We start from the raw sequence: 19,703 nt of genomic DNA, 5'->3' as shown, positions 1-19,703 counted from the left end.
CGGTGCGAACACCGCCCTCGACAGGAAACCCTTTGTCCAAGTGCTCCTCGCTGGAAGGACTCCCAGCAGCAGGAGGTCAGACTCGTGTCTGTGGTGGCAGCATCCATTTTGTGGAGCTGAGGCTTCAGTTAACTTTAACCGGGGTTCACAGTTACGTACATGTCGTGTCCCTCTAGAAGGGTGGGATGCTGACCTCATCGCCAGAATTGGTGAGAGGGCAGCACCCCGATTCGTATGACACCTTACTCGACATGCCTTGATAACGCGACACCGGAGTTACCGATATGGTACGCGTTATCATGGAACAGCTATTGGGTCTTGATTCCGCAAGCTGCAACCGGGCTCGGCTCGGGCCTGAACCTAGCTCACACGAGCCCACGCACTCTGCCTTCAGGATCGTTACGGCCTGCCATAGGAGTGACTGATAGGAACTCGGGTGTCCATTGTATGGTTAGATATAGAGCTACAGCGAAGGGTGGGTACACGTCTTCGCCCCAGCTGTCGTGCAGCCAGTTGTGTCAAATTTAGGAGGCCAGCCAGGGGTGGCATAATACATGCTGCAGCCCCTGGCGGCCCTGGGTACACCTATGCCCTGCGTTACGGGGTCTGATAAGGTGGCCCAGTACCAATTGGAAATGCACCTAAGGTACATGGAATCCATTTTAAAGAGAGAGCAGTAGGCCTGGGGTCCTGATTGGCAGGATCCCAGGTCGACTATGTCAAAAACCAGCTAAAACACAGGGCAAAAAGTTGGGGGCAACCATAGTCAGGATGTACCTTCCTACACATTCCCTATTGCTTTCTCGGATATGTAAATACAGCCGCACACCCTCTTCTGAGAACTCATAGATATCTATATATAACTACAGCCCATTCGGAGGTCTCATACCCTCTTCCGTGGTCTCGTGCACATGTAGACCGCAGAGAGCCACAGTCTCTCTGGGGTCTCATACATATGTAAATCCAGCCGTACCTGCTTCCAGGGTCTCGAAAATATGGAAATGCAGCCTCACCCGTTTGAGATCTCATACATATGTAAATGCACCCACCGCCCCATCCGGGGTCCCATATATATGTAAATGCAGTCACAGCCCCTTCTGAGGTTTCATACATATGTTAAACTCCACCACTCACTTCTGAGGGCTCATACGTATGTAAATACAGCCACATCCCCTTCTGAGGTCTCATATCCCCATCCAGGGTCTCATACATATATAAATGGAACTTCAGACCATTCTTGTGTCCATAAATATGGAAATACAGCCTCACCCCCTTCTGAGTTCAAATACATATATAGATGCAGTCACACCCTTCCTGAGGTCTCATACATATATATATAGAGCCTCAGCCCCTTCTTTGGCCCATACATATGTAAATACAGTCCCACCCCCTTCTGAGATCAAATACATATGTAAATGCAGCCACACCCCTTCTGAGGTCTCATAGCTATGGAGTTGCAGAAATACCTCTTTCGGAGCTCTCTGATGGGTTAATGAGGATGTAAGTGAGTCAGGCTTGAGACATGGACAGAGAAGGTGACCTGAATGCTGGTGTGTGGGTGTCTTTCAGCTGCACATTGCATCGGCAAATGGGTACCTCGGGGCGGCGGACCTCCTGATGGAACAGAAGGCCCGGGTGAACATCCGAGACCACGACGGGTGGGAGCCCCTACACGCCGCTGCCTGCTGGGGACAGGTGAGTAGCACAGGTGGCCGCATATGTGGTACATGCCTGCAACAAGCCGCTGTATTGTACTTGTATGTATTTGTGTGACATGAGGTTTACTGGTGTTGATCACAAAGGGGCTGGCCCATGAGCCCCACACATTGTTGGTAAAAATAAGTGTAAGGGCCATTGATATACACCAGTTGATGCTCAGTACTGTGGACTGGAGCAGTTGTTCGCAGAGGGTATTCTCAGCCTGATGATCCATCTTTCCATCATTAGATATCTTGACCACCATAGCTGAGCTCCATGTGGATACCATACCATGAGCAGACATCGATGGAACCTAGACGTGCGGTCAGACTATACCCTGAAAGAGTTCTTGCGTGGACTTGCTAATTTTGATACTGTCATATGTGTGCCTAGAACGTCACTCAAGGCCGATGTTCACATGGCCATCACTTTTTCCCACTTGACCAAAGGGGATCAGAACATGAAGAATTGGGCTTTTAAGTTAAAGTTCTGAATGTTACGATAAAACCCAAACGATCTTATGGTGGAAAGAATCAGCCCTTGTTCGATTATGTGTGCGCATTCATACTTCAAAGAAGCCAGTATGTCTTGGATGTAACAGTCTTAAGGAACATCCGTGCGCGCAAAGAAATATTTGAAGATGCATCTCTGGTCTTTTGCTCCAATAAGACTAAAGAGGATGGCGCATCTTATCCGAAAGTCCGCCACTACAAAGTTGTACATTCTGCTTTCCTTGGACATTTTAGCGAATCCTCTCCTGTACACATTGACTCTGTCCTTTCAATTTCAGCTGGTCCCTCAGTCACAGAGGTGAGCTCCTCCTTCGGGGCACTGACCTGAAGGTAGATGTTCCGATCATCAGCGTAGGAGCGGAGCTGTAGCCCGTGGTCCCAAAGCAGAGTCGCAAGTAGCCTGAGTGTCCAGACAGCGCAGTTGAAGTATGAAGGGGCAGCGGTGCTCCTTGTCGTACATTGTAGTGCAAGTAAACGGTGGAAGATAACACCCACATTGCTACTGGCTGTAGAGTGCTTGTCAAAGACTGAACCATACCCATCCAGACAACCACAGGTAGCTATGCCAACCTCTATGCTAACAAACTCATATCCTCGTCTCTGGGGACGATGAGGACTTCGGAGGTATCGAATCCTGATCCTCAGCCTTTGGACCCGGTCTGACTCTGGTTTTAGCACTGGGGAATTAAGTTCCTGGTTCTCAATTATCTGTGGTCAACTTGTCTAGTTCATGGTATGTTAAATACCTATTTTTCATATACAGTTATCTTACAGTGGGCGGAAACCATGACAAGTCCTGACCTTGTCAACTAGACTTTTCCAAATCAGTCCCCTGTACTTACGGCTTACTTTACGGCATTATAAATGTGATGGCCTACACAGAATCACTTAGGTGGACATTGGAACCTATTCCCCGCTCACCTATGGTTGCCTATGTATTGCTAGTCACTTATTGTTCAAAGCTTTTTATGTCTTCCATGTGTTCTTTCATATGTCCAGACCTTCTTTTCCCATTATCCCCATGCTTTTCTTAAAGAAATCTATGGACGCGATCTTGGTTATTTCACGTCCAAAAAAGACCAGAGGAGATGAGTTGGCCATTTCTGTGGTCTCGATCAAGAGTTCAGTTATTTTCTTAAGAACATGATAGACGTAGAGAACCAGCTGTCATTTTAAACCTCTCCACTGTTGCTGTTAAAAAAAGACAGTCCTGCTGTCTTGCTCCAGTTTTGTATCTCAAGTCACCTTCACAATGCCACTTGTACACCAAACATATCACATTTCATCTTGATGTCCCCCATCACGTGAGGGCAACTCCGCGAGTAATTGATTCAAGAGATATTACCTTGAGCATGGCAAGAGATCCGGAAGTTATGCTTTACTAGAGAAGCGGAATGTCATACCCCTCAAGCTGTGGTACATCGCGTCATTATCACCCCTGCCTTTGCTGTTGTAGATGGAAATGGGACATTTTGCTATCCTACAAACAAAGAGGACAATAGAGCTTGGACTTTTGGCAGTTCAACTATCTTGAAGGGGGCTTGTAGATTTTTTGGCAATGGCCTTCATTATGGCACCAGGTGACACCAAATGATTTGAGATTCTGAGTCCCAAAGAAGTGTCTAACTCACAAACCCTCCTACTCAAAAGAGCAGAAACACCGGGAAATAGTTCTGGTCAGGCCAAGCGAAGGGTCTTCTATATGAGGATGTACTGGACCGCGCCCCCTGGCCTGGCAAGGGAGGCCCCTCTTAAGCTGATTCCTGGAGGCACGGTGGAGGTCCCTGTTTATTTGCTGTTGATTGCCAGGTGATCTGTCTGGAGCCAGTGGGCCAGATATGTGCTGTGGAGAACACCCATGGGATACACAAGGTTTTATCCAATTATATTTACCCTTTAGAAAGCTCTGAAAGAGGTCTATCAATGCAAGGTAACTGTGGAATATGTTATCTTGTAACCGACCATGTTCACCTGTAGATCACCAAATAAACATCTTGTTGATCTGCTGAAGAAGCAAGCCTCTTTGCCTGAGTTTGCCAACAAATGAGCAGATATGAAAAAGAGTGTCTATAGAACATGCCAAGCGGTTCGATGCCTTTCCGTGCTCTGTGTGTGGTATGTTCTTCGGTATCTGGTGTATGCCATAGGAGTCTGGATTATTGTCAGCAGGACATTCCAGGGGCAGGGGGGTTAATTCAGCAGGGAACTTCCCCCCTAAGAAAGCTCTAATGCACATGTAAGCCTCTTGTATTCAACATTTCATAATGTCTCCTTCTCTACCTTTGTTTACTGCAAAATTAGCTTCAGATATCACAACTAGGTTGTGGCGAAATTTCATGACTCCTATCGAAATTCTTGAATTTTGCTTGATGTCAAATTTGTAAAATTATGCAATAATCCAACTATCTTAACTTTTTATAAGTGACCGTCCACTAAAAAAAGTCTCGTGAGATGCAATCAAGAGACTGGGAGGGTCAGAAGATGCCTTGGTCTGAGATATTTTCTGTTCAAACCGATCTACTGTAATCGCATGATTTTTTGTTGTTATGAGTTACTTCAAAGTCATAGTTTATTTACACCTAGTTCGGCCATTGCTAAGAATCTACCTCCTCAGCTGATGATTGGTGTAAATTGCAGGCCGAATGATGATACGAAGATCTTAAAACAGCCATTGAAACTGAACAACTTTAAACATAAAGGTGTACAGTTTCTTTTGAGAAAACTCAACTTTGAAGCAAAGACTACAGTTGCCTTAACTCTTAAAATGATATAATCTAAGACACTAACAGTACTTCCCACAGCAGGGAGGTGAAAAATATCCCTTGTTGATAGATTTCAAATGCAGTTGTGTGTGGATATGACTTGATAGCTCTTTCAACCTTCTTACGTCCTCCGGAGCTGTTGATATGGAGAACCAAGTAGTAGTGGGCGGGTGCCTATGGTGGCCATAAAGGCTCTAAGTCACTTTCAGGGGTGCTGCCAGCTGCAGGCTGTCCCCCACTTCCCTTCAATCTACGCCTCCCCAGGAAAGGAGGTGGAGAGAGGCAGCAGGCACTGTGACCGCAGACCAGGGTGCAATGAATTTGGTTGAACACTGATGTGAGGTCACCGCAGTGGACAAAAATATGAGGGTGTTTCAATATTCTACACGCTGGAATTCAATTCAGCTGCATTATTAAACGTGATATAAGTTGGTATTAATTTAGTACGTGTTTCAATTGGCCAACGTTTGATCAACTTACAAGGAGCCTAGATTGGTTTTACTTTTAGGAAGTTCGTCTCTGAGGAGTATATATCCACATATTAGAGTTTGTGTCGCAGAGAATTTACCAATACTTTGAGCTGTCAGTCCTAGCCCACGTCCAGATGTCATCGTCAGCAAAAAATAATGATTGTGTTTTTGCAGGTTCATCTCGTTGAGCTGCTGGTAGCCCATGGAGCAGACCTGAACTCGAAATCGGTGCTCGATGAGACGCCGTTGGGTAGGTACCACAACATCTGGTATGAAACAAGAAATGCCACGTCGAGCTTCCATCCATGCCCTCCAGACTACATTTCCTACTCCGCTTCCAATCTGCTCTCTTCCCTCTCTGACTGTCTCAGACCTTTTCTAAATTCACTGACCATTTCCTTTGATCGCTTCTCCTGGGACAAGTTCCATGCTCGTGCAGCCTTCCTTGTGAAAGCTACCTTCTTGCGCTCTCCTCTAACCTCCCTTTCGTGTTGAATTTCCTCAGGTTGCTACATACATAAGTCACTTACATGGCAATGGTAAGACATATCGGTGAACTCACACTTTTGAGGTTATTCAGGTCTTTCCTCCCTTGTAGAATGTTTGATGATGTATAAATCGGTTGAACGGCACGTGCTATATGGCAGCATTTAAAGGGAACTATGGGGCCGATTACGGGTTGCATGGGCAGCCCACTGGGATCACTAGGTAGGTGTTAACCATCCTTCCAGCAGAGAGTGGCCCATCAGATGTAGATTATCACTGTCTCCGCAGGGATATGTTTTTCGAAAGCGCATCTGCTTCTGCGGATGATGCTCATTTGGTAAATCTGGATGCTGAGTCTGATTGGATGCCGCGTATTTTTGTGGCTGGCTTGGCATTCATAATTTTTTTTTGTTAGAAAAATAACATACATGTTGTAGATATTTGTCATTTCTTGCCTGCGACTACATGTCTTGCATGCCAATCCGAAAATGAAGAGGCTTCTGCGATTGTGATCCAGGACCCTGTTGCAGATGGAATGCAATGGTTTCAGACCCTCCGGGGGCTTCACCCGGGGAAAGATGGTCAATTCTCCACCTCTTGATGAGGTGGTTGAACTGCGAGTATGACCGTGCTCCTGCTCCACCTAATTCTAAAAGAGGTCCCATGCAAAGGTCTAAGCAAATTATTAAGAGAAATATGAAGCGGTCAGGATGCGTAGGGGGACCTAAATTTAAAAAAGTTTAAAAAACATAGAATGAAGACCTAGGACACATTACTTTAATTCCAGATTTTTTTAGCTGAAGTACGCGGGATTCTTAGGTGTGTGTAATCAAATCATACAGAACTAGCCAGCATTCCTTCTTCGATACAGTGGGAAGCACGGTGGACACACTACACTTTGCAGGGCACACATACAGCACTCTAAGGGATCAGCACCACGCCCAGAAAATAGATTTACTAGTGGTCCAGGGAGCGGCCTGATCAGGTATATTGTAAAATTTGCAGAGGGCTTGGTGTTGCAGCAATCCTTCCCACTCACAAATATAGTAACATGCTGATCTGTTCTCCAAGTTGTCTTCAATTGGTGGAGTTGCGTCCAGTTCCTATACAATCATAAACCTGTCACATGCACCCTTTAAGTGACCTGTGCAAGTATGCTGTATTATGGAAATATGAGATATAAGGCACTCCTGAAAAAAGTTCTGTGGAAAAAAAGTCAATATTTGGTTCTTGCAGAGCCCACGTCAAAGTGTATTAGTGAATTCATATTTCAGTACTGTTCACAGTATTGCAGTAGACACTGGTGAACTTGTACCAATTCACCAAGGTCAGGCATCCTTTGGAAATATGTTATTTATGTAGCACAAATCTCGTGGGGTATCCACGGAGTACTGTACATAAATCCGCTATACAAGGGTTGCGTACATCAACTTGAACTTTACACCTCGAACTGCACAATCACAATATATTTTACAGTTACAATAGTATTACATTGTTTATATATTTAGAAATCTAGGCACATGAAGATTATGTATTTTGCTACAGTCACATTATTTTCAGTCAAGTGCCGGAATCAGGGTTAGAATCCATACCCTCCCATTTTGCAACATCTGCCATGTAGGCACTAGACCACATTTTAACAAACAAAGAATGAATAAAGTAGCTTTGGCCTTCAAAAAAGGACGGTGATAAGGGACTTTTTAATATGCAAAATACTACATGTTCTGTTCTATATCACCTGTACCTCTTCATACCCCCAAAAAGTTGATTCACCCTTGCTGTGATTTGAACCTGTCCTGCACTTCTGAAATTCTTCAGACCGTTACAGGAATATTTACACTCCTACTTTCCTGTTAATATATTGTACAATAGGTGATTAGTATTTTTCAAACATGACACTCCTTCAGATTCCCAGTTCCTGGAAAATCTTTCATATGGCTGGCTGTTTTCGGTGCTTGGACGTCCGTTCCTTCTTCTATTGCCAAACACGACCTAAAGTTGTAAAAACGTAATGCAGCCAGAGAGAGTACAAAGTTCCCTTTAAAAGAACCCCAACTTGTGTTGTGCTAGATATGTAGTATGGCCCTGCCAGTTTGAAGACTAGCATATAGTGTCCTTTAAAGGGGCCGTCCCGTGAATGATGTAACAATCCATCTAAAACCCAAGCAGATGTCATCAAACAGAGGAACATTCTAGAACGCCCGGTATTGATGATTGTTACAGATGCAAGACTGAATAAAATGGACTGTTGTTTTCTCTTCACTTTGTGACCCCTTTAAGATGGAGGCTCATAAGTCACCATTTTATTGCGCATCTCCTACTCTTGCCCTACAGATGTATGCGGCGACGAAGAAGTCAGAGCCAAACTCCTGGAGCTGAAGCACAAGCATGACGCCATCATGAAATCCCATGACAAGCACAAGTCTGCGCTGCAGCGACGCACCTCCAGTGCCGGGAGTAGAGGGTGAGTGTAATGATTGGTAAAAGAAATACGCCCCAATAGTGTTAAGAGCCACAGAAAAAAAATATTGTTAATTAATGTGGACAGTTGTTAAGGTTGGGTTTAGCAGAGAGGAAAGGGGGGTCTAATGTAAAGCCAAGGTTAATGTAGATAGCAGGTAGTATGTGCTCACAAACAATCTTCTTCCCATAACTTTAGAATTTCGAGTAACACTTGGAAGTAGTTAAAGCCTACGTTAGAGGGGATTCGAGTGCTCTGTGGAGTAATGTATTGCTTTTGCTGGGTTTTCAAACTTAAATGTCTGTTTCTTTTCTAAATTTTATTGTGAACTTGGCAAGCTTTCACAGTGATCTGTAAACATGAGTCTGATGCTAAGGCTTTGTAATCCTCCAGATTAAAGAACCATAGACTATTGATTATCCTTAATCAATGGTTACAAAAACCCATGTTTTAACTGATGCTCCCTAACAGGTTGCTGGGTATTTAGTGCAAATTGTGGCAATCTGGCTTGCTTCCCAAGCACATGAAACAAGTGGAAGTCATGGAATTAGGAAACTTTAATGCATAAGACAGGATGTGAAACAGGATATATAAGAGACGAACAATAAACAAACCATTTACCAGAGAATAATCTTTGACAGGCGCAGAGGGCTGCATTGAAAGTATAACTAAAGGTGTAATCCAGGGGGGTTAAGGCGAGGCGACTTAAGAAGTTAACTTAGACTGAAGAGAGAACAGATGTAAGGCAGTAAGAATGTAAAGGCCCTATGATATATGGAGGTTTATTGACAACTGGGAGTTCTTTATGGGTTTTGATACAAATGTCTGTAATAAGCCTCAGCTAGTCATTGTGGACTGAGCTGTAGGAGGGGCACAGGGCGTCAATCAGCCAGACTCATGTACCAGGGCAGAGGAAAAAATATGACTACTGGGATGGTTTATTAGAATATTGGGCACCAGCTGACCATGAAAAACTTAATGCTACTCCATGTCTGATTCCCACAGAAAGGTGGTACGGCGGGTCAGCGTGACGGAGCGCTCGAACCTGTACCGAAGGGAGCACGCAAAGGAAGCTATTGTCTGGCAGCAGGTTCAGCAGCGCGACAGCGAGACCGAGCTTGAAGACGAAGACCGGCAGACGAACTCTGAGCTCCAGGAACAAACCTCGGTGAGTCCAGATATCACCTTAACGAAACCAGGAGTGCTTGAGCCTATCAACTAGAGTCTGTCACTCATCCCTCCCGTTGCACTGTTTCCTGTGTTTATTCCATGTCACTGTCAACCTATAGCATACCAGTGCCAGTTTGGTCCTGTCTGATAGCTTCCTGTAAAGCGTTACTTTGCCATGGCCAACTTAGAGGTAAAACAGTGAAAGTGGGTAGTGTATAGCACTCAAACAGGCCTTTTTAGACACCTAAATGCTCAGCCATCGAAGGTAGGGAAAATAAATAGCAGAACTAAATGTAAAATATTCCTTTATGGTACCCTCACAAAGGCTGTTGAGTAGGACCATCCTCAGCAATGAAATGCCAGTACCCACTTTGTGCCCATCCAAGTGCATTCCCAATAGAACTGTCCTCCTATAGCATTTGATATTCTGTCATACTCTTCGCCGTACCATCTCTTCACCCACCATTAGTCCTGCGGAGGAAAATTGATTCCAAGTGAAACATCACCAACATACCTGATGTGTATGCTGCCCAGTGGCTACTGCACCTGTCAAGAACTATACAGGGCAGGCTGACACCGCTGTGCTATGTTGTTGCTTGCCGACATGTTTGTTCCGTAAGATGTGTAACTATGCTGATGAATATGATAGTGACTACACGCTGTCCTACAGCCCTGAGGCCTCCTGGATATCTGCCAGGCGAGTGGAACGCCTCTTGAACAGCAAATTGTATTAGTTGTAACAACTTAAACTCTACTCCTTGATACAATTTGATACATGTACACTCTGTAGACTCAAACCCCTTACGCGTCCTCTTACTCTCCACTCGTCCTAGTGCTACGCTGGGTGGTATCAGACAAGCTTAGCATAGCACATGCATCCACTACACTTATAGTTCCGGCTAACCGCCAGATTCTTTGTTTGGCTCCTCCCTTTCCTCTTACTGCGTGCTTGTAGCCTGCTGCTCAAGCCAGGCTTAGTTGTTCATAGCAGATCCTCACTGTCTGAGGCTGACCACTCTAACCCAGCTACATGCCCGCAACATGCTTTTTTGTATTTTTTGAAATGTCATTTAAAAAAAATTACAATCCGTATAAGAGCCAGAGAATATTATTCCGGCTCTGCCAGAGTGGGGCTATGCAAACGGTGTGCTCCCTGAATAATGCAGCTAGAATGTCGAGCTATACAAATATCGAGGGGAAAATATAAAATTCCAAATATTGAAAGGTAATTATAGATTTTCTCTACCTAAATCCAAATATGTGTGCCTTGACAATATACATATTTTCAAGGTACGTAGATGAGGAGTTGGGAAAAGTAAATCTGTAGTTCCTCCATATGCAGTTACCTTTTGAAATGTTGCTGCTATTCCGGAGTTCCCCAGCACAAACCTATGCACCAAGTTCTGCTTTCGATATGTAAACCAAGTGAAACGGACCTGGATATGGGAAATGAGTGCACACGTTAAAGAGTGGCACCTGCGTGATGCGTATACAGCTCCATACAAATTTGATTTTTTTGATGTGCAAGAGATGTTCTGGTCCCCTCGCCTGCAGCCAGGACATTCCATAGACCTACAAGAAGTGTAGACTAGGAACGTCTAGTACAAGAAGCATGACTGGGAGGAATTTTGCTCAGTGGGAGTACTTTAACAACACTGCTGCCCGAATTGTAGGACTAATTGTGAATAAGGAGATATCAAGATGCTGGAGAGTGATCTCGTCTGATGCCTTTTGTCATTTGGACAGATTGTCCTTTTGAACGTGTCAACTTCTCTGCAAAGGCTCCCTAAGCGAAGCGATCACAGCTTTATTGTTCTCACAAGGTACACAATAATACCCCTCATACTGGCGACTATAATTTCCACATCCATACATTAAAAAGAGCAGCAAGAAGTGAATTAACAAAGTAAAATTGTCAGTTTTGTTTATAGGTACTAATATGTTGCAGTTGAATTATGCACATTGTGACTGAGAAGGGTTGAGATGGCTGCTAACTTTGTATTTGTTTCAGTTACAGAATTCCCCAGCGGGTGATGCAGGCCAGCAAGCTTCATCTATCGAAGGAGTGGAAGCAGATGTAGCCGAGCAGCAGGGCTCGCCGGTGGCCCAGAGGAACGGCAGTGCGGGTTCCATGACGGGCCTTCCGGCAAGGCACACTTACTCCAAGAAGCTGGACCGCAGTGTTTCCTACCAGCTGGCCACCCACCAGGAGATGTCCACTGACCTAAGTAATGAGAAGTCTCATCACACACTGGCAGACCTCAAACGGCAGCGCGCAGCTGCCAAGCTTCAGCGGCATCACCCAGAGGACTTTCCGCCCAGTGATGGGGTGGACGTGCCGCAGAGCCCAACTGCACCAGAGAGGAGGCCTTTAGATGTTGAACAGAACTCAATTTTTTATACGGCAACAAGTGGGGATCCCCCGCTCTTAAAATTTGTGGCTCCCATAGAAGAGCTCCCCCCAGAGAAGAATCGATGCTGCTCTTTGATGTGACAAGAGGGCTTGGGGCAGTCGAGCTCTGTTTGGCCGGTGCCCATATTGGCGCATGTGTCTGCTGATAGTGTGACAATCCGAATGGTTGTGTGTGCTCACCTTCCATTACAACGCTCTGTTTACCTCCTTGCAACAGCATGTCTGATGATGTGAGTGTACGAGTGGTCTGCTTACCTTTGTGGGTGTCGAGCAATATTGGGGAGTGAGGTGCAGAAATGCATTGCAAGCATGGATATAGTTATACAGAAAGTTGCGACTGAGTGACACGCACATAAGGTCCAAGATATAGGGAGTGAGGTGCAGCAATTAATTGTAAGCAAGGATATAGTTATACAGAAAGCCGCGACTGAGTGACCCGCACATCAGGTTCACGATTGCTTCTATGAGCCACAAGAACTTTAGGGTCAGAGTATGAGCAAGCACTGCTTGTTGATGTGGTCTGTTGAAGTCGGAAAGCTAGTGTTGTAAGCGACACAGGACAGCCCTCGAGATGTTGATCAAACCACCTTCTGATCTTACACTTCCGAGGACTGTTGCTGTACCTGGATCTTTGATTACCTCCTTAAGTAGCGAATGAGAGTGCAGACCTGCAAACCTTTTACCTTTCTCTTCGGAATCACCTTAAAAATGAAGAAACACTTGCCTTAATGAATAAACGTTGAAAATTTTTACTGTACAAGTTCAGAAACCAAAATGCCGTTTCCTCAGGGAGGTACGCACTGGGGTCCATTTCACCCTGTCACGCGTTGAGTCAATGTTCGCCGTTCTCCTTTGACCTTGCATCAGCTTTGCCTCCACTGCAAGGTCCGTAAATGGGTTCAGTAGTGTCCGCCTTGGCAAGTTTCGGATATTGAGGTGGTCTTAACACCGCGGGTGGTTCAAGTGTTAACCGACCCACCATGAAAGAGGTCTGCAAACTGTTTGTAACCCATGCAAGTGTTGTCCGCGTCTCTTCAGTATCATAGCTGTATCTGGGCCAGCCCACAGCTCCTGGAGAGCTACTGTAATTTTCCTTTCGAGTGGGTGGCATCTGTGTGTACGATGGACAAGCATACATTGAGGACTTGACGTCGGGGACCAAGGGCATCTCCTGACTCTACGTGGATAGCAGCGCTGCAGAGAAGTCCATGAGATTGCGCCTTTACTGTACTTTTTATATGAAGCACTACCATTTTTGATCACAAAATCTATATTTAAAACAAAAAAGAATTATATAGTGTTGATATTTTAATAAGAAATCCAAGTTGTCTATTTTGGTGAATCATCAGCTTGGCTGAAGCTCTGAAGTTTATCAACGCCCTTTGATGATTATTTTTTTGCACATTTGCGTTAAAACAATGAAGTTTCCTCTCCCTCTGTATCGAGTGTTTTCTTCTGTTGTCTCTGTGCACTGATTTCCATGTGTAATTGGCGGGCGCTCTACTATTTCAGTTTGGCCAAGACATGAAGCTAGGGCATGGGATAACATTGTTCTCATTAGCAAGTTTTTTTAAGTATATCCTGCAGAACAATTTTACCAAATACAAGGTTGAAAAAGCGATCTACAGTATAGGGCATTGTGGGCTTCAGGTCCGCGTCACGGCGAATCCTTTCGAGCAGTGCTGACCTTCGCTTTCAGAATAGCATGAAACTTTTCTAAGCAGATGGGGGAATTTGCACAGCATGTGAATCTATAAACGATACAAACTGCAAAATAATTGTATGCATCCTTTCTGCCACAATAAGAAATGTCAATGTGTATCTAACACAATACAGATAGTTCTTGAAATCTCCCTAAATAGAAGCAGAACAGAAAACCTACAGACCAATGACCTTGGAAGAGTCCTACAAGCAGTGGTCAAAGTGAGGGGGATCAGAGGGGCACCACACACCCATATTTATTTAATTTTAGAAAACAGTTTGCCTACTTTGTGTGAAAAGACATGTCGCGGGATGGTTTATTCTGACGGATGAAATGCTTCAGTGGAAGAGAGAGCGTCTCCTATGCTGTGAAACTGAGGGAGGGGCAGACAGCTGAACAAGCCTTCCTGCCAGGGTGCCCGCTTCCCTGAAAGAAATGTAATTGTGCGCAACTGGTCAATCTTTAAATGTAATGGGTGCCTGGAAGCCGGTACTGTTTTTAATTGATGGAATCCCATGAAGCTTCCTGGAGACACAGATTTATTCTTTTTGAAAGGTGTTGACAGGGAGCTACCAGCTAAGCCATGAAGGGTGTGCTTTTATAAGACCGTTATAAGAAAAATTGCACTACATATAGTCTGGGGTTTTACTAAAATCTATATTTTGGAAGCACTTTAAAAAAATCGTAATCCTTTTTGCAAATTTTGTAGCAGCCTATCTTATATGTGTGTAGTGCAAGTTTAACATAATGACTTACATGTTCACAGCGTTTGCTGTCACAGACTGGGACCCTGCATCCCTAAACATACAAAAGTCATTATTCCCTACTGCAACAACCAGTATTCAATTTTGAGGCTCTCTGGTACAGTGCATTAACTAATAGAGGTTTCATAATGTACAATAGTAAATTTCTTACCGATTAGCATGACTTGCATTTAAATTTCATTTAGGCTGTGCGTGAAAGACAGAAAAAAGTTACAGAATGCTTTGTTTTTTAGCCACGCCTTTGACCATGCCTACTTGCTCACTCACCCTGCCCCCATTGCGCAGAGCATAACAGTTCCCATACTTTTTAAAATGCACTTTGATCACTGCCTGATGCTGCTGCCCTACTGAAGGCTCCTGGTATTAACAAAAGAAACAACAGATTTGCTACACATTGACTCACCCATCCAAGGGGACCAATCTGTCATACAGTTACAGAGGTTTAAAAAAGTATAGTCCTGATGTGATATACTGTGGTCACATTGCAGAGTCTCGTTTTGCGCAGCATCTGCGATGAGAGCCAAGAATATTTGTGGTCTGTGACTGATGTGCAAATTTGGCACTGCTTTTGAGGTGTTGTTACCTTCCAAAATACGTAATTGCAAGGGGGCATCCATACCACACCCCCTTTTCCTACCAATTCAGTGCATGATACTTTGCATTTATCTGTTTTGCTCTGTAAAACCTGCAGTTTTGCATGTCGCAAACGGACCCAGTGCAGGTGGCTTTGCGCCTTAATGCCTTTCAAGTAACAAGGGAAAACTGGGGAAGGCTTGGGTCCTGTCCCTGACCGGCCTGGACCACTCTTATACAATAAACAAAACAAAAGCCGGGCAGCTAACGTTTTTTGAAATGATGCACACCTAGTATAAACAATTGCTAGGCTGGACAACCATTTGTGTTGAGTCACTTTTTATATTTTATAAAAGATTATGAGCAAAGTTTTTTTTTTGAGCATCAAAAGATACACCACAACATTTACAAAGGTTCACATATACATTGAATAAACCAAGGACAACAAATCAAATCAAATATTCAACACATAAACAATTGTGATAAACATTAAATATGGACAACTATACAATGCCTCAACTAAATCAGTCATTAAGGCACCAATCCTGAATGAAAATTGAACAAGTGGACTAACAAGATGGAAAACTAGCCTACTTGTTTCACCCACCACAGAATACACAGTGAATTTGTCACACGGTGCTGTAAATAGGAGAAACACAAAAACTAAACAGCAGTGTAGAAATGTGTGAATTGTATTCCTATTACGCCCTAGTTATTTGGTATCTTGGTGGTGCTGGACGCCGACGCGTTTCGAACCCAGTGACGATTAACGGGTTCTCCTCAGGACATGGACTGGGGGGTTGTTGTCACTTCTTTTCGGGGGGTCGGGTCACTCCCTCAATGATGTAGACACTTGGAAATGATGGGGGTGCCGGCGCACCTAAATTATACGATGTACGAGTTAGAACGCCTTCGTTTGTAGGCTTGTAGGTCTTCGCTGTGCGCGTAAGAAAGTTGGTGTGCTGTCTCTGTATCCAGTGCAGTGAGCCCGTAAGTTGTAAGGATTTTGTCATCGTTGTTAATTTGCACACCAGACAGGTGCCACATGGATAATGGCCAATGACTGGGGCCATCTCAATGTTTCTTACTTATGTTGTTTTTAGGCCTTTTACAGGTCGTGTATGCACAAGTATATCTTTCAGATTTCGTGTCCTTTTGTTAGCGAATCTAGGCTTGGGCCAGTTGAATTTACCTGTTGATAGGATTCGTCAGTACAATAGCGAAATGTCAGAAAAGAGCCAAATACCAACCAAGAGAATGTCTGTTACAAACAAATGTGAAAGAACTAATCCCTGATCTTATTACATGTGTCACAACGTATTGGCCAGCGTCATATGCGGTGCAAAAAATTGTCAATAAAAACTGGCGAATCCTATCAACACTGCTCACTGCACTGCTCACTGCTCACTGCTCACTGCTCACTGCTCACTGCACTGGATACAGAGCACTGCTCACTGCACTGCTCACTGCTCACTGCTCACTGCACTGGATACAGAGACTGTAACTCTACGCATGTTATATACATGATAGGGTGCCCTTGTGAAAAGAAATATATTGGCATGACTTGCAGGAAAATAAAAACAAGGATTGGGGAACATAAAAGTAACATTAAGCTAAAGAAAAACACAACTAAGCTGTGCTCTCATTTCAATTAATATGGTCACAAAGAGGAAGAACTAAGATGGACAGTGATAGAAATGCTCTCAAATGCAGAAAGGATACTGTTCGAAAAGGAGCAAAGATGGGTAAATCGGCTTAAAACACACCTAGATGGACTAAATGACAATATACCTTGGCACCAATTTGCATAAAGTAGAAGAAACTACACAGAACAGTTCCCCTTGTCAAAATAATACTATATGCACTACATTTGATATCTGTCTAAGAACAGAGTTATAGTAGGAAGAAACTTCCCCTGTCTAAAATAGAAAGTGTGATGGATTTGTATAGTCCATCTTTAGTGTCCATGAAATGGACACTATGAGACTGTGTTAGAACTCATAGATACTCACTGAGTAACTCTATAACAGTCTCGTAAAATTACGGACTATTTAAAGACATTTGGAATTGACTTGAAGAATTCTGAAATCGTTATCCATTCATGTAAAATTACACCGATCACTCTTCTAAAAATACACGTGTCCCTTTCCCAAAACAAATTATCACTAAAAACATCGATAATTGTAGAGATACTATTTTTTGCATCTCTATCTTGTAAATAAAGTTGATAAATCTTTATGAACGAAACGCCTAAAAAAAGCACTCGTAGTCCCCTTTCTATTTCGAATACAGAATAAGAAAGCAGGAAACGAGATCTCCGCGTCCAGGGGCAGAGCCAGCACTAGACTCGAAGTAGTATCCACATGCGGGTGAGAATGGCGGCAACACCAAACAAACAGCGGTCTTGGCCACGAGTCCGGTAATGTAAACGCCCGTATATTTCTTTTTTCCAGCCTGGGACCAATGCGTCCGTCTCTCCTGTAGAAATACGGCGGTAACCTTATCAAGGTAAATATTCCTATGATCGGTGTTACCGTGTATGAATGTGACTAAAAAGAGTGAATAAACGTAAAAAGGGCAACTAAAAACAACCCGCAAGCCTATTTTTAATATCGAGCGAATACAATAATGAACATACCGACATTGAAATAGTACTGTAGTCACCATTTTTTAAGCATTTACGGTGATGTAATGAGTGAGTCTATCACAGCAGACACAGTAGTGAACAAAAACCGAGTTACCATAATTAACATCTAACGGTACACAAGGGTACTGAGACATCTAGAATTCCCCAGATCATAGAACTAGCTAGAATCTACCTACAATGTTGTAATTAATACACTCTCCTAATATAGCGATAACACGATTGTCTCCATAGGGACTGCTCTTATGAATTCTCTTATTTGTGTGCATAAAATATGCACCCTTCTCTTCGTCTTGTGTCTCAAATTGAGATTTACTGAGAGTGCTGAATGTGTACCCCTATACTTTTTTGTGTGTTTCTTAAATTACAGGTATACCTCGCCTATCTAGAAACAGAGTGGTAATACAAAAAAACACGTAGTTCTTCACAAATTGTGTGAGTAAAGCATTTTTACTTTGTATTGTTTGTCCTGACGAATGCCCCTTAGACCCGGTTGGGCGAGACGGGGCAGAAACATGTTGACTCTCTTTAAAGTGATATAATGAGATCTAGCAACACGATCTGCAATTATACCCTTTGGTTTTAATAACAACTTCACCCTATGGCAATTAAAGTTTCAACCAGGTGAAGGTTTACTCTTATGAATACAATCTTTTCTTGGGGGTTTCTTTATATCTCTGGACACTACTACACTGCACCAGAGGTTGCCTCAGGCTTGAGGCTGGCATACAGCATGAATTTGGAACACCCAATGATAAATGCCATAACGCATGTGTGGGGCGGAAAAACAATATAAACCGCACAATTAACATAGCGTTTATGAGGGTGATCTAACTAACCTACTGTAACGTAGTTACAAGTGTCCATTCTCTCACTTGATTATCTGGAATATTGAATTGGGGAACTGAATGGACAAGAATTCCTCCTCCCTACTTGGTGATTATTACTCTTAAAGAGAAGTACCTGCAAGCAGAGGGGTCAGAGTCTATGTCACTCGGTAGTGACCAGGAGGCAAGAAAGAGTAATGACCCACGATAATGGAAGATGCCGGAGAGTTGACAGTGACCTTGTCACTGCAGCTGTGAGGACCAGGCGACGCTGTGGAAGCCAGGAGCTGTTTACAATCTGTCCCATTTCGGGAGTTGAGAGCCAGGGGGCCAGTGTCCGGTGGGAGCACAAACAAGCCTTGGCAGCAGCAACAAATGAGGAAAACGAAGAAAGTGCAGTGTCGGGACCAGCAAGGTCCAAGGACTCGCCCAGTGCCAGAGAGTCAGAGCAGGTCCGAGCAAACAGGGGAGTCACTGGAGCCAAAGAAGACCATAAACAGGACCCACAGGCCGGGGGCACAGGAGTCGCAAGAGAACCTCGAGCCGCTCACCAAGAATCAGGCCCATGGTGAAGAAGATGTGTGAGGATTAATATCTTGGTAGCAGGAGATGCTGGAAGCTGTAGCTTCGTGGAGCCAGAAGATCTTTGGAGAAGAGACTCGGCAAGCCTTCGCGACGGCAAGTCAACACAGGGCACAGGGGTGCTTCTCCAGGGATTCCAACGAGCGATACTTCAAACTTGCTGAGATGACAGGGTAGGTCTCGAGGGAGTTGCAGAACCACCACCTGTGTTGGGGAACCTTTCTGAGTCTATAGGACGTCAGGAACAGCAGACCGGTCAGCTTAGTTGTGGTGCCTGCAGATGCAGGGGAGTGACTCCTTCACTCCAAGGGAGATTTCTTTGGGTGTCTTTGATGTCCACAGGCCTGGAGAAGAACCTGTATGGAGCACAGGCACAGACGGCGCAGAAGACTGGCAGGATGGCAAGATCAGGAACAGCAGGAGTCTTCAAGATGCAGTCTCGGTTCCCAAAGCAAAGTCCAAAAAAGTACAAAGTTCCCAGACGTTTGAAGGTGAAGTGGTTTCAGATCTGAATCTTGTCCCACAATGTATCTGAATGCATAATACATGCTGCAGTCCATGGGAAACCTGTGGGTTACCTATGCCCTGGGTACCTTAGTACCATATACTAGGGACTTAGAAGGGTACCCCAGTAGCCAA

General features: G+C 44.2%; 2 protein-coding genes across 2 annotated transcripts in view; both read left to right on the top strand.

Annotated features, from left to right (window-relative positions):
- The window catches only part of PPP1R16A (protein phosphatase 1 regulatory subunit 16A), a 267,171-nt gene extending 253,766 nt beyond the window's left edge, over positions 1 to 13,405 (top strand). Inside the window, exons 6-10 of the mRNA XM_086966405.1 lie at positions 1,570 to 1,695; positions 5,617 to 5,692; positions 8,263 to 8,392; positions 9,395 to 9,557; positions 11,571 to 13,405. Of these exons, the coding sequence (XP_086822531.1) occupies positions 1,570 to 1,695; positions 5,617 to 5,692; positions 8,263 to 8,392; positions 9,395 to 9,557; positions 11,571 to 12,053 (978 nt within the window). The 3' untranslated portion in view covers positions 12,054 to 13,405. The remainder of the gene's footprint in view (positions 1 to 1,569; positions 1,696 to 5,616; positions 5,693 to 8,262; positions 8,393 to 9,394; positions 9,558 to 11,570) is intronic.
- LOC147724882 (alanine aminotransferase 2) overlaps positions 1 to 19,703 on the top strand; it is a 1,140,553-nt gene that overhangs the window by 426,919 nt on the left and 693,931 nt on the right. The window lies entirely within an intron of this gene.

The sequence above is a fragment of the Lissotriton vulgaris genome, chromosome 4_1, assembly GCF_964263255.1.
Source record: "Lissotriton vulgaris chromosome 4_1, aLisVul1.2, whole genome shotgun sequence".
Classification (NCBI taxonomy): Eukaryota; Metazoa; Chordata; class Amphibia; order Caudata; family Salamandridae; genus Lissotriton; species Lissotriton vulgaris.
This window is presented reverse-complemented; position numbering and strand designations above follow the sequence as displayed.